Below are 15,714 nucleotides of genomic sequence, written 5' to 3' on the forward strand. Positions count from 1 at the left end.
TGATCATCTTAAGGGTACAAACATACACATCATATACGCAGATTTGATGGTGCAGATTTGATGTTGTGTTCAGTTATTTAGATCTAATCTGCTGCGTATTTGTTGCGTATTTGCTGCGTATTGCAGCAGTAAATACGCTGCGTATACGGTGTGTGTGTTTATACCCTTAAGGGGTTATTTTCAGATTGGCGTCCGTAAGATAATTGGCGTCAAAAAGTTATGTAGATTTGTAATTTACTTCTATTTAAAAATCTCCAGTCTTCTAGTACTTATCAGCTGCTGTATGTCCTGCAGAAAGTGGTGTATACATTCCAGTCTGACAGTGCTTTCTGCTGCCACCTCTGTCCATGTCAGGAACTGTACAGAGCAGGAGCAAATGTACTTTTGTTTGCAAAAATTTATTGACAAATTCAATAAAATATATTGAAACAGAAAACTGCTCTGGACAGAGGTGGCAGCAGAGAGCACTGTGTCAGACGAAATATTATACTACTTCTTGCAGGACATACAGCTGCTGATAAGTATGGAAAGAGTTGAGATTTTAAGATAAATCACAAATTACAAGTAAATTACAAATCTACATAACTTTCTTAAAGATTTTTGCTGGATAACTCCCACTAAAAGCTACCCACCTTCCCTATCTTATAATCCACTCTAAATCAATGGCAGCAGAGTGAAGCTTATCTGTACTTCACTCTACTAACTCCAATAATTCCTGGACTATTGCATTAGATTCAGTATAAAAAAGCAGAACCCGAGTTAGCTAATGAAAGTAAGGGTCCAATTCCACGGGCCGATGGGGGCCCGATCAATAATGTAAATGAGCGCCGATCTAGCAGATCGGTGCTAGTTTACTGGGCCTATTACACAGCCCGATAATGGTTTAGAGAGGGCTGCTGGGACAGTTACCGATGTCCTTGCAGCCCTTCTTAAACAGCATACATTACCTACACATGTTGCAGGTCTTCTCCTGCTCTCCTTCCTCCCAGTCCCATGTGCAGCAGCTTCGGAGCGGCCTGTCTGAGCTGACAGACCGCTCAGCAAATCACTGGCCAGGACCGCCACGGCCAGTGATTGGCTGAGCGGTCTGTCAGCCAACAGGCCGCTCCGAAGCTGCTGCGCACGGGAAGGAGCGCAGGAGAAGACCTGCAACATGGTTAGGTAATGTATGGTGCTTGTGAGATCGTCGGTCGCCTGCCACGCATTGCTGTTCCACGCAGCAATGGGTGGTGGGTGCCTGATTTTAGGTTTGATCCTAAAAAAAAAAAAAAAAAAAAAAAAAAAACAGCTGATGAACCGATCGGCTGATCTTAGTCTGTTCCACGGAGCGATAATTGGCCTGAATCGGGCAGATTCTCGCTCCATGGAATTGGCCCCTAAGGGTGCGTTTACACAGGCAGATTTTTGAAGCCAAAGCCAGGAACAGACCATAAACCGGGAACGGGTCATAAAGGAAAGACAGATTTCTGCTCTTTTCAAATCCATCCCAGACTTTGGCTTCCAAAATCTGTCAGATAAATCTGCCTGTGTAAATGCACCATAAGAAGGGAAAACTACCGATCTACTCTGAGCACCAAATTTAGTTGACCTTGGTGAGGCAACTGAACACTGCACTACTACCTACACCGCTTCCTTTCCCTGATGGCAATCTGTAGATGCTAACCAACAGTGAGGAAAAAGGAGTTTGTCTCTTTGCACTAACTGAACACCGAGCATAATTGGATTTTCTACTCAAGTAAAAGTTGATCCCATAACTAAGGGCCTAATCAGGTGACTACAGTGAGTTATAATCCATTATACACTCTTCTATACAGACAGTCCAAGTCCCATCTGCAAAACATTAGTTTCCCATGGAAGATCATCAAGACAGCTGGAGACGTTCTCGCCGCACCATTTACAGCAATGCAACAAGTCCGTTCATTGCTTACAATGTGTTGAAAGTTTCCAGTTGGTTCACAGATGAGAAATAAGACCTTCCAGGAGGACACTTGCGGTGGTGGGGGTATAATCAGCTCTGTGCGACCGAGCCGCCCCCACCACCTGATCACATGGTGGGGAGAGGGGAAACAGGAGAATTAGGAGTCTTCCCACACACATTATCTCCACTGGAGCACATTATACTGTATTGTGAGGGGGAGGCAGGTCTGTATACTGACAGGACAAGGTACAGGAGATATGGGAGGAATGTATGGAGGCTCATTTATTTCCAGATGTAGAGGCCAGGGGATGGTGAGGAGGAGGCTGAGGATCAGGCAGGAATCTGGGTTAGCGCACCTGCCGAGAGATGACAGTAGCAGAGCCAGCGCTCCCCGCGTAGAATCGCTGCCTTCTTCTAGAACATGACAGCAGCCAAAGCTTTACAGGGAATTTCTCTGTAGTATACGGGGGAGGAACATTACGGAGGCTTTCTGAGGAATCGCTCTGACATTTCAGATAGAAGAATGTCTCAGAAATCATCACCATTTACCAGTGCAGAAAGTAGGACTTAAAGGGGTACTCCTACTTTTTTTTTTTTTAATAAACTGGTGTTAGAAGTTATACAGATTTTTAAGTCTCAAGTCTTCCAGTACTTAGCTGCTGTATGCCCTGAAGGAAGCTGTTTATTCTTTCCAGTCTGACACAGTGCTCTCTGCTGCCACCTCTGTTCATGTCAGGAACTGTCCAGAGCTGGAGAGGTTTTCTATGGGGATTTGCTGCTGCTCTGGACAGTTCCTGACACGGACAGCGGTGACAGCAGAGAGCACTGTCAGACTGGAAATACACCACTTCCTGCAGGACATACAGCAGCTGATAAGCACGGGAAGACTGGAGATTTTTTAAATAGAAGTAATTTACAAACCTATATAACTTTATGACCCCAGGTAACTTAAAAACCATCTCTGGAGTACACCCCATACACAGGATACTGTAGAAAGTCACATGCAAGAACATGGGTGGCCCTAATCTGCTTTTCTGTATGCACGTCAAGTGACTCCGCCCACTGGACTCCTATGTCCACAATGAGCAGACAGCCACAAGTTCTGTTAAATATTTTAAAGCAAAACCAACAATCTCAGCTCCACGTCTATAACAAGCCTGTAGGTCTCAAAGCATTTTCATAGCTACCCTTTAAGTGACTGGCTTCTTATACCCAAATAATGATAAACCTTAAAAGGGTTATCCAGCGCTACAAAAACATGGACCCTTTCTTCCAGAGACAGCCCCGCTCTTGTCTCCAGATTGGGTGAGGTTTTGCTGCTCAGTTCCATTGAAGTGAATGGAGTTTAATTGCAAATTGCACCTAAACTGGAGACAGTCTTGTTGTCTCTGAAAGAAAGTGGCCATGTCTTTGTAGCGCTGGATGACCCCTTTAACCCCGAACTGGTCAGAATTCATAATTCAGCATGTGCAACTCTGCAATAAAGCCACACAGGGGCGCTGCATCAGTCATCACTGTGCTATATAGTCACACCATTGATTCATGCTGTGGGGTTATACATGGGCACCAGGCAGGACCTAGTCACACACCTCCAATACTAGCAGTTTATGCCGGTGGGTAACACTACAGCCCAGGAGGGGACCAAGCATCTGACGTGGCAGCCTCCAGGCACCACACATGCTGCTTATTGGGGTTGTGAGAAAAGGGATTATAGGAGAGCAGATTAGAGAGAATCCCGTGACATCATTGCCTTTGACATCTGCATAATTAGAGAGCGTTAAATTCTTACATGGGGCTGCCAGCTCCACACCCACACTTCACACCAGAGCGCCATATACCATTAGATAGATGCCAAGTCCCTCCTACACATATGATCTGCTACATGAGAAACTACAACCCCCAACATTGCAGTGACAAGAGAGCCATACGTGAGCATATAACACACACTTAGGAAGTGGCTAATAAACACCCATCACCTGGGTGTGCGCTACATCAGCATAGAGTGTAATGATAGTTCATGTAGAGCAGGGATGGGGAACCTTCGGCTCTCCAGCTGTTGCAAAACTACAATTCCCATCATGCCTGATGGGAATTGTAGTTTTGCAACAGCTAGACGGCCAAAGGTTCCCCACATCTGACGCAGAGGATACCATGAACCTTGGATGGACCCAGCCCTTCATGTGTGGGTGCTATGTCCAAGGATGGGGAACACCTGTGAAGATATGGAAAAAACCGAACAAAGAGACCCATTCCTTCTATAGTCCAAACCACTCAGTCTGCACCTAATATATCCCAATGGAACTAGAAGTAGCTCCTTTAGGTTCCAGGTACATTTAGCATTGGTTGGCATTGGGCAATGTAGTCATAGTTAGGCACCCACCCGATTATTGAGGGCCCACACTAAGGACCCTTATCTATAGTTGGGGCAAGGGGACTAAAAAGCGCTCCTCACCATGTAGAATCCAGTGGAAATTGTGTAATTCCTACTTAAACATGTGGTGGCGCTCTGATATAAGGGGTGGCCTAAAGGTATGGATCCGAGGTGGTCTTTGGCTACTATTAGGAATAGTGCGAACCTGCCGAGGTTCGGGATCGTATGAACCTGAACGCTCGGCATCAGATTCCCGCTGTCTGCCCGCTCCGTGCAGCGGGAGGATACGGCGGGAGGACCACCTGGAAAACTGGGATACAGCCTATGGTTATGGCTGTATCCCAGTTTTCCAGGTGGTCCTCCCGCCGTATCCACCCTCTCCACGGAGCGGGCAGACAGCGGGAATCATTTCCGAGAGTTCGGGTTCGTACGAACCCAAAGCAGGCTCGGACCATCCCTAGCTACTATAGTCACCCCATGTAAACAGAATCTATTGAGTGACTATGTCATAAGTAGGTACAGTGACCAATATCACCTAGGTACACATGCCACCATGTTCCCGCCTCAGCCAAACAATAGTACCAACCTTTCGCTTTCAAGCTGCCTGCACCATGCATCGTCGAGTCGGTCCCCAGTAGCTTCTCCCCACCCCACCAGCCTCAATTGATAGGTCTCGTCTTATCCAGGTCAGGTGTGGTTTGCAATTAAGCTCCTTTTACTTCAATGGAACCGCGTTTCAAACCCCACCCAATCTGGACACAAGAGCGAGGCAAAAGTGGCCATGTTATTGCAGCACTGGATAACCCCTTTAAGGGTGGCAGGGTGGGCAGTAACCACCAGGGATTACCCCAATGGCTTATCACTAGTGCTGAGCGGAGTCTCTGAACTGTTCTGGCAACATTCTCCGAACGCTCACCATTTGACTCCCGGCATCTGGGGAGGTAAGATGCTGCCCTAGGGGTGGGGGGGGGGGGGGTATCTAACTTCTCCAGACACTAGTAGTCAAACGGCGAGGGTTCAGAGAATGTTGCCAGACCCAAACAGTTTGGAAACTCCACTTGACACTAGTCATGGCCTTCATGCTGCTTGAACCACATGTCGTTGGGGAGGTTCTCCCCATGAGCCTTGATTTTCCCTATACTCAAACAGGAAGAGATCCATCATGGCTGGTGGGGAAGACAGGACCCACCCAATGATTCACGGTTCGGGCAGCATAAAAGTGATGAGAAGTTGAAGACCAGCCAATAAATCTGGAAAAAAGATCTAGCAGATATTGTAGTCAAGCAGCAGGCGATCAGTCCTCTACTCATTCATATGGTGCCAGCTGTACCCACCCCTAAGGCAACAAAACTGGCACGGCAGCCTTACACTAAAAGTCATGCCCCATAAATCACAATTGTAGGTCTGGAGAAAGGCGTGTCACCCGACGCCACATCATTACACCCTAGAAGTTCCTGATCCCCGAGGACAGCGACTATACAGTGATGCAACCAGGACCCAGCTCATCCCGGCAGCAATAAGGCACTCATCCACCAGACAATGCAGGATACTGGGTGTGGTCCTCAGACAAAGCACTCTCTTCCTTCAAGACAGCTGACCGTGCAAGGGAGCAGTAAGGAAATCTGACATCTAGTCAGCCTCATGGAGTTCATAAACTCTTCTCCATCCCTGACCGGGCAGATCATTGATCCACCTCAATACATTTACCAACATGCAAGGGGGGGACAATGCATTTATCACCAATTAGCAATAGCCCAAAAGGGTGCCCTCTGCTGTGAGGAAAGGGGTAATACAGCTTATAACCCATATAGTATAAGAACTACAGCAAACTGATAGCTGATCCATAATAAGGCAGGGAGATCCAAAACATTATATCTTATCAAGGTAGCTGGAATAATAATCACTGCCATCCCTTATGCCAGCTGTTACAGTCACACCCATAACCAGTCAGAAATAGGTTCATTATTTAACATTTTGGGTCAAAATGTTCGGTATTGAACATTTACAGTAATAAAGCATTATACCACAGCTACACGCCCGTCTGGTGCAAAACTACAACTCCCAATATGCCATGACAGCTACACCCCTACCTAGAATCTACAGTTCCCAATATGCCATGACATATGCCCCACCGACAAACTACAACTCCCAATATGCCATCCATAGCTATACCCCTACCTAGAATGTACAACTCCCAATATGCCATGTCATATGCCCCACCGACAAACTACAACTCCCAATATGCCATGACAGCTACACCCCTACCTAGAATGTACAACTCCCAATATGCCATGTCTTATGCCCCACCGACAAACTACAACTCCCAATATGCCAATAACAGCAGCATGGCATCTAGTCACAGGAATACACCCCCCCCCCCCCCCCCCCCGCAAGCTACAGCTCCCATTATAGACAGCATGATGGGCATTGTAGTTCTGCAGCAGCTGGAGAGCCCAAGCACGATGTCACACCCTAGATTGACACCCTTAAGGCATCAGCAAGTTAAGGGTTAGTATTTCACAATACTGGAGGGAGATTATATTATAATCTATAATAAAATGCCTGGGTAAGGGGCAACCTGGCACTTGCACCCCGCCCATTCAGAGGGCACACCCCGCCAGCCAGCAAAGAGTTAATAATACAGGGAGATGAATGGCTGAGGTTTACAGGGCGGGATGGGTCGGGCACACACAATGATGGGTCTGGGGGGTGAAGCACAATGAGGGTTGTAGTAGTAGGTGTGCCAGCAGGATGGCATTGTCTATGGGCCCCCTCCTCCTCCTAGGGGCACACCCAGCTGCCAGGGAAGGGTTAATCACACTGGCACATGTTTGCTAACAGCTGTGCCAGCTTTCCAGCACACCTCTGGCAGGTGCTAATGATTGGGTGCGATAGTGAGGTGAAGCGTGCACACTGTGCGTTATCGGTATAAGGCGCAGCACTCACCTGCCTGTCAGTCACCCCTTCTCCCAGCTCCTCCACGATGCCCGCGCACTCCAGGCCCAGGGAGACTGGCATGGAGGGCAGGCGGTCACACACCCCTTGTCTGGCCAGCAGGTCGGCGAAGTTCAGCCCGCAGGCTCGGACCCGCACCAGCACCTCCCCGGCCTTGGGCTTGGGCTGCCCCTTCTTGGTCTGCAGCTTCACTTTATCATAGCCGCCGTGTGCGGACAGGACCAGGGACTTGTAGGTGACTTCAGGCTGCTGGGGCTCCGCTGCTGCCTCCTCCGCCGGCTTCTTCTCCTGCTCCGGAGCCGCGTCAGCCGCCACAGCCGCCTCTTCTTCCTTCTTCTCCTCCGCCGGCTTCTCCTCAGGCGGCGGCTGCTGCTGCTCCTCAGGCTTCTGGGGCTGCTGGGCAGGGGCCGCTTCTTCTCCCGCAGACATGGTCGGAGGCTGGTGGGATGGGAGCTCGCAGTGTGATCCCGGAGACAGGCACAGCACAATGATAGAGGAGGCGGGGAGGCTCTCAGCTGAGGAGACGGGGCGGAGAGGAGGGGCCGCCGGCTGACTGCTCTTTATACCGCCCGGTTAAAGGGGACAGGAGGCTGCGCGCGGCTGCAGTTTCCCATGGCAACCAATCAGATTGCAGCGATGGAAATGAAAGACGCGAGCTGATTGGTTGCTGTGGGCTAATGATTCCTTATAGGGCGCAGGTGTCAACGGCTGTTGCAATAACTACAATTCCCATCATGCCTGCGTAGGTAAAGCTTTAGCTTTGGCTGTCCAGGCATGATGGGAATTGTAGTTTTTGCAACAGCTGGACACCCCCTATTATAAGGGATGACTAGTATGGTGTGTGCTGAGGTCACTGATACATTGCTTCCCAGCAGACTACTGGCATGGCGCCCACCAATATACTGGATTAAAGACTGACACAGGCATCATGCAGAGACAGCCATGCCCAGCAGACTACTGGCATGGTGCCCTCCAAAATACTGACACACATATCCCTTATCTGCAGTGCCACCCATAATAAATATAGGCACAGTGACAGTGATAGTGTCTTATGGTCCTTTTACACGGAACGATAATCGTGCGTATAAACGCAGCAAACGATCGAACGACGAGCGAGAAATCGTTCATTTTGATCTTTCAACATGTTCTCAGATCATCGCAGATCGTTCAGTGTCTTTCAACGATTTCACCTATGTGTGAGATAGGCTTAAACGATCGCAAAACGATTTTTCCGTAGGAATGTATCGTTCCGTCTAAACGCTGATCGTTCTAAAAAAAAAAAAAAATCGTTCATTCAAAATCGTAAATCGTGCGATCGGGCGAATTATCGCTCTGTGTAAAACCACCATTAGGGCCCTATTCCACCGGACGATTATCGTTCAGATTATCGTTAAATCGTTCGAATCTAAACGATAATCGTTCGGTTGAAATGCAGTTAACGATTAACGAGCGGACGAGAAATCGTTGATCGCTTTATAAGACCTGGACCTATTTTTATCGTTGCTCGTTCGCAAAACGTTCGCATTGAATAAGACGTCCTTCGTTCGTCCGCAGTAGATACAAACGCAATAGCGAAGAAATAGCGAAGAAAAAACTATCGCAAATACGATCATAAGTAACGATTATTGTTCCATGGAAATGAGTGAACGTTTTCAGGTCTTTCGCAATAGCGGTCGTTTGAGATCGTTAATCGTTAACGATTATGCGAACGATAATCCTCCGGTGGAAAAGGGCCCTTATTGTGCCCCATACATTTAAGCCAAGCCCCTTTAAGTGCCAGCCATAAGTTCCAGCAGTGGCCCCCCATAGGCAGCATAAGGATTCCCAAGTGCTAAGCATACAGCAGAGTATGTGTGGGACACATTTCACATATGGTCCACACACTGTTATGGTGCTTTTACACAGACAGATTTATCTGACAGATCTGTGAAGCCAAAGCCAGGAACAGACTATAAACAGTGAACAGGTCATAAAGGAAAGATTTCTCCTCTTTTCAAATCCATTCCTGGCTTTGGCTTCAAAAATCTGTCAGATAAAGATCTCTGTGTAAAAGCACTATTAGCCATTTGCTCCCATAAGTGTCAGGTAAAGACCACCCCATATTGTTCACCTATTGTTCTCACAAATACTATCTAAGGTGCCCCGATAAGTGCTATCCAAGGCTTCTCTATATGTTTTAGCTATTGCCCCTAAAAATGATAGCCAAAGTGACCCCAAAGAGTTATGGGGGTATAGGTTCCAGCTTTAGCCCTCCTAAATACCAGCTATGGTGGCCCCAAATCTGTCTGTGTAAAAGGACCCTAAGGTGTGTGACTATTAAGGTGGTTGTCCAGGACTACACAAACATGCCTGTCCATAGATATGTAAGTAACTTCTATTTAAAAAATCTCAAGTCTGCCAGTACTTATCAGCTGCTGTATGTCCTGCAGGAGGTGGTGTATTCATTCCAGTCTGACACAGTGCTCTCTGCTGCCACCTGTGTCCATGTCAGGAACTGTCCAGAGCAGCAGCAAATCCCTATAGAAAACCTCTCCTGCTCTGGACAGTTCCTGACATGGACAGAGGTGGCAGCAGAGAGCCCTGTGTCAGACTGGAAAGAATACACCACTTTCTGCAGGACATACGGCAGTTGATAAGTACTGGAAGACGTGAGATTTTTAAATAGAAATCATTTACAAATCCGTATAACTTTCTGTGTACCCCTTTAATTCCATAAGTGCCATGTAAAGCATCCAATCAACCATTATGCCCACAAATGCTATCCAAGAGTGGCCTAAGTGGCAGCCAGTAGAGGTCCAGCTGACTTTAAAGCAAAAGTTATGAAGATGTAATGAAGATACAGTATTTTCAGGCAGTGAGGTTACAGTATCTTACTAGGATTACTGACTGTGGTTTTTGCAAAATTACATAAAATCCCAGATATTCTACAACCGCTTCACCGCCATCTGAATATACTCTTACAATAGATGGGTGTTTGCAAGCTTAAAGGGGTTATCCAGCGCTACAAAAACATGGCCACTTTCCCCCCTACTGTTGTCTCCAGGTCAGGTGTGGTTTGCAATTAAGCTCCATTTACTTCAATGGAACTGAGTTTCAAAACCCCACCCAATCTGGAGACAACAGTAGGGGGAAAGTGGCCATGTTTTTGTAGCGCTGGATAAATCCTTTAAAAAATACTCATGTGTCATAAGGATTGAACCAAGCTGCTGTACGCACTGCTGGGCGCAATAAACAGGAGTACTAGCGGCTATAACAGTCACATGACTTCACAGGTGTCTCCTATAGTTCTTAGGAGGTTATCCCACAGCCAGAAATAAAAGAAGCATCACCTAAAAATACTACATCAGTACCAGCAATTTCACTAGACCTGCTTTTAAGGGTACCCACTGAACCCCATAACTTCCTATTCCTGTTATGATGTAGACCTTTCGTATGTATTCCTCCCTATCTACAGCCTGTATGAGCAGCTGTCCATGTATGCTCTCCCAACTCCCCACATTCTGAACTGCTCTGTACCTCCTCCTGGGTCCCTCTCAGGGGTGATTCTAGCCTCTCTGCTGCCCGAGGCGAACTATAGAATGACGCCCCCCCCCCCCCCCCCCGTCAATCCGCCCACATTATAATCCACTACTGCCCCCTCTCCCCCCTCCCTTATAGATGGTCCCCCTCTCCCCCCTCCCTTATAGATGGTCCCCCTCTTTCCCCTCCCTTATAGATGGTCCCCCTCTTTCCCCTCCCTTATAGATGGTCCCCCTCTTTCCCCTCCCTTATAGATGGTCCCCCTCTTCCCCCCTTATAGATGGTCCCCCTCTTCCCCCCCCCCTTATAGTTGGTCCCCCTCTTCCCTCTCTCCCCCCCTTATAGATGGTCCCCCTCTTCCCCCCCCCCTTATAGATGGTCCCCCTCTTCCCTCTCTCCCCCTCCCTTATAGATGGTCCCCTCTCCCTTATAGATGGTCCCCCTCCCCCCCTTATACATGGTCCCCCTCTCCCCCATAGATGCCCCCTTATAGATGGTCCCCCTCTTTCCCCCACCCTTATAGATGGTCCCCCTCTCCCCCTTATACATGGTCCCCCTCTTCCCCCCCCCTTATAGACGGTCCCCCTCCCGCCCCTCCCTTATAGATGGCCCCCCCCTTATAGATGGTCCCCCTCTTTCCCCCCTCCCTTATAGATGCCCCCCCCCTATAGATGGTCCCCCTCTTCCCTCTCCCCCTCCCTTATAGATGATCCCCCCCCCTTATAGATCGTCCCCCTCTTTCCCCCCTCCCTTATAGATCGTCCCCCTCTTTCCCCCCTCCCTTATAGATGGCCCCCTTCCCCCCCTACCTTATAGATGGTCCCCCTCTCCCCCCCCCCCCTGCACAGCAGATAAAACAAAAACAAAAAACAGCACACAACTCACCTGCCCTCCGTTCCCCCGTCGAGCCTCTCTGGTCTGGTCCCGGCTGATGTGCGGCTGCCCGGGGTGTCCCGTCCTGTCCCCGGCAGCGCGCGCATCACAGAGCTCCCCGTGCGCCTGTGCCTGTGACTTCCGGCGCACGGGGAGCTCTCTGATGCGCGCGCTGCCGGGGACAGGACGGGACACCCCGGGCAGCCGCACATCAGCCGGGGGACTAAGGCTGCATTCCCACGTTCCGTGATCCTGACGGATCACGGACGTGGAATGCATGTACTGGAGCCCCCCCGCCCCCGGGAAGTATCTGTAATGAGATGCTGTGAGCGGGGGAGACTGTATTCATAAGCGCCGCGCTGTAGTATCAGCACCGCGCGGCTGATTTAGTACAGCGCGGCGCTTATGAATACAGTCTCCCCCGCTCACAGCATCTCATTACAGATACTGCCCGGGGGCGGGGGGGCTCCAGTACATGGTACAGTCAGGGCCGTTTTAATACATTGGTGGGCCCAGTGCACAGCCCTCAAGAGTGGGCCCCCCCTTACCTTTCTGCACATTGTATAATGTAGTGAATTTGCCCCCACACTGTATCAAGAGCCCCAATACATACAGTAGTTACCTTATAACACTATTTCCACCATTCAGTGATTACATATTACATAAAAACTGCACTAAACAAAACAGAAAGATATCACCAATGATACCATTACATAATACCGCCACACCATGACCCCTATCAGTACAAGCCTATAACAGAGTGAAGTTACATCCAGTGACTCACCGGAGGCGTCTTCTCCGATCAGAGTCTGTCACCTTTTCTTTTTCTCTCCATCCAGCGTGGGCCACCTTGAAGTCTTCTCCTGGCTGTGAATCTTCTCTCCAGAATCTGCCAGAGAAATATTTTAGGCTCCAACACATAGAGTAGTTAGGTCCCTTGTACCCCTATACAGTAGTTACACCCCTCTGTACTCCTACATAGTTACACCCCTCTGTGCCTCCATAGTTTTAAGGTGTCCCTGTAGTATATAGACCCTCATGTGCTCCTCCAGTTATATACAGCCCTCCTGTGCGCTCCCCCATTAGTATATAGCCCCCCTGTGCACTCTCCCCAGTAGTATATAGCCCCCTGTGCTCACCCACAATAGTATATAGCCCCCCTGTGCTCTCCCCCAATAGTATATAGCCCCCCTATGCTCTCCCACAATAGTATATAGCCCCCCTGTGCTCTCCCACAATAGTATATAGCCCCCCTGTGCTCTCCCACAATAGTATATAGCCCCCTGTGCTCTCCCCCAATAGTATATAGCCCCCCTGTGCTCTCCCACAATAGTATATAGCCCCCCTGTGCTCTCCCCCAATAGTATATAGCCCCCCTGTGCTCCCCCTCAATAGTATATAGCCCCCCTGTGCTCTCCATAATATATAGCCCCCTGTGCTCTCCCCCATAGTATATAGACCCCTGTGCTCCCCAATAGTATATAGCTCCCCTGTGCTCCCCAATAGTATATAGCCCCTGTGCTCCCCAATAGTATATAGCTAACCTGTGCTCCCCAATAGTATATAACCCCCTGTGCTCCCCCATAGTATATAGCCCCCTGTGCTCCCCCATAGTATATAGCCCCCTGTGCTCCCCAGTAGTATATAGCCCCCTGTGCTCCCCATAGTATATAGCCCCCTGTGCTTCCCAATAGTATATAGCTCCCCTGTGCTCCCCAATAGTATATAGCTCCCCTGTGCTCCCCCATAGTGTATAGCCCCCTGTGCTCCCCCATAGTATATAGCTCCCCTGTGCTCCCCCATAGTATATAGCCCCCTGTGCTCCCCCATAGTATATAGCCCCCTGTGCTCCCCCATAGTATATAGCCCCCTGTGCTCCACAATAGTATATAGCCCCCGTTCTCCCCCATAGTATATAGCCCCCTGTGCTCCCCAATAGTATATAGCCCCCGTTCTCCCCCATAGTATATAGCCCCCCTGTGCTCCCCAATAGTATATAGCCCCCGTTCTCCCCCATAGTATATAGCCCCCCTGTGCTCCCCAATAGTATATAGCCCCCGTTCTCCCCCATAGTATATAGCCCCCTGTTCTCCCCCATAGTATATAGCCCCCTGTGCTCCCCATAGTATATAGCTCCCCTGTGCTCCCCCATAGTATATAGCTCCCCTGTGCTCCCCCATAGTATATAGCCCCCTGTGCTCCCCAATAGTATATAGCCCCCGTTCTCCCCCATAGTATATAGCCCCCCTGTGCTCCCCAATAGTATATAGCCCCCGTTCTCCCCCATAGTATATAGCCCCCTGTGCTCCCCCATAGTATATAGCCCCCGTTCTCCCCCATAGTATATAGCCCCCTGTTCTCCCCCATAGTATATAGCTCCCCTGTGCTCCCCAATAGTATATAGCCCCCTGTGCTCCCCCATAGTATATAGCTCCCCTGTGCTCCCCAATAGTATATAGCCCCCGTTCTCCCCCATAGTATATAGCCCCCTGTTCTCCCCCATAGTATATAGCCCCCTGTTCTCCCCCATAGTATATAGCCCCCTGTGCTCCCCAATAGTATATAGCCCCCTGTGCCCCCCCCCCCCCCCGTAGTATATAGCTCCCCCTCCCATATAACATTGAAAAAAACAAACACTGTTACTCACCTGGGTCCACGCGTTCCTCTTCTCTTCCCTCCTGTGGCCGCACTTCCTCCGGTCACAAGAGGCTGCACTCCCCTTACCCTCGCGCCGACGCTCCAGTGACGTCGGGCGCTAGAGGGAGAGCGCGGCCTCTTGTGACCGCAGGAAGTGCGGCCACAAGAGTGACTGACAGGGAGGGAGCCAATGGCTCTCTCTCTGTCAGTGTCGCTGCTGCTGCAGCGCTGAAGCGCCGCAGCAGCAGCGGACGGGGGCAGCGGCGGACGGGGGGGCCCTGCAGGGGGCGCCATGGAGGGGTAAGTAGATTACCCATCCATGGCGCTCCCCCCTGACAGGCTGGTGGCCGGAGCCCTGTGCGACCGCACTGGTCGCACATAGCAACGGCCGGCCTGCTCGGGGGGGCCCCTTTAACCAGGGGGCCCGGTGCACGTGCACCATGTGCCCTCTGGTTAAAGCGGCCCTGGGTACAGTCAGTGGCGGATTATAATGTGGGCGGCCGCCCGAACCGCTCATATTATAATCTGCCACTGAATGCCGCCCCCATGATGACAGCTGGTGGCGCCGCCTGAGGCAGACGATTCAGGTCGCCTCATGATTGCGGCGCCCCTGGTCCCTCTGCTGCTATTTCTGACACTATAGGAATGAAGTATTGAGCAGACAGCTGTCAGGGAGATGCTGCTCAGGGGGACAGATAGCCTAAGGCCTAGTGTACACGTCCGTACTGCTGTCCGTGACCATTCACATAAGGGTCGTGGACAAAAATTATGGAAGCATGAACACACCCTAAGCGCAAGATTGGCCCTTGCTTACTGATCCTATTACATAGCTCAACGATCGTGTAACAAGGGATATATATATATACAGTGGTGCCTTGGATTACGAGCTTGGATTACGCGCTTGTAATCCAAATAATTTTCCCATAAGAAATCATTGAAATGCAGACGATTGGTTCGACACCCCAAAAATATTTTTTATTCTGAATAACGTAAAACTAATGAAACAAACATTTAGAAGCTGAATATGTGATATTATAAGTTACTGTACAGTAGAGCAATCAGCATGTGGAGTATAATTTATAGTAACTGCATAACTCTGATAACACAGCAGCAGTTTGTAGATACAGGATGGAGCTGCAGATCCCCATAATGGAGTAGCGTAGTACAACAGGCTAGAATAGAGAAGCAGGGCTGCTGTCAGAGGTCTATGTGGTCACATGACAGCAATGGAGAAGGGGTGTGTGTTCAGCATGGACCAATCAGGAAGTAAAAATTACAGAGCTGTGCAGGAGGACAGTGACAGAAACTTTTCTATACAGTGGTGTGAATGGCTGAATGTGAGTGCAGGCACATTATAGCAGCAGTGTGTATAGCTGAGTGTGAGTGCAGGCACATTATAGCAGCAGTGTGTATAGCTGAGTGTAAGTGCAAGCACATTATA

General features: G+C 49.5%; 1 protein-coding gene across 1 annotated transcript in view; it reads right to left on the reverse strand.

Annotated features, from left to right (window-relative positions):
* The window catches only part of VAT1 (vesicle amine transport 1), a 45,490-nt gene extending 37,689 nt beyond the window's left edge, over positions 1–7,801 (reverse strand). Inside the window, exon 1 of the mRNA XM_069953087.1 lies at positions 7,236–7,801. Coding sequence (XP_069809188.1) covers positions 7,236–7,673 — 438 coding nt within the window. The 5' untranslated portion in view covers positions 7,674–7,801. The remainder of the gene's footprint in view (positions 1–7,235) is intronic.
* Between the last annotated feature and the right edge of the window lie 7,913 nt (positions 7,802–15,714).

The sequence above is a fragment of the Dendropsophus ebraccatus genome, chromosome 14 (genome assembly GCF_027789765.1).
Source record: "Dendropsophus ebraccatus isolate aDenEbr1 chromosome 14, aDenEbr1.pat, whole genome shotgun sequence".
Lineage (NCBI taxonomy): Eukaryota > Metazoa > Chordata > Amphibia > Anura > Hylidae > Dendropsophus > Dendropsophus ebraccatus.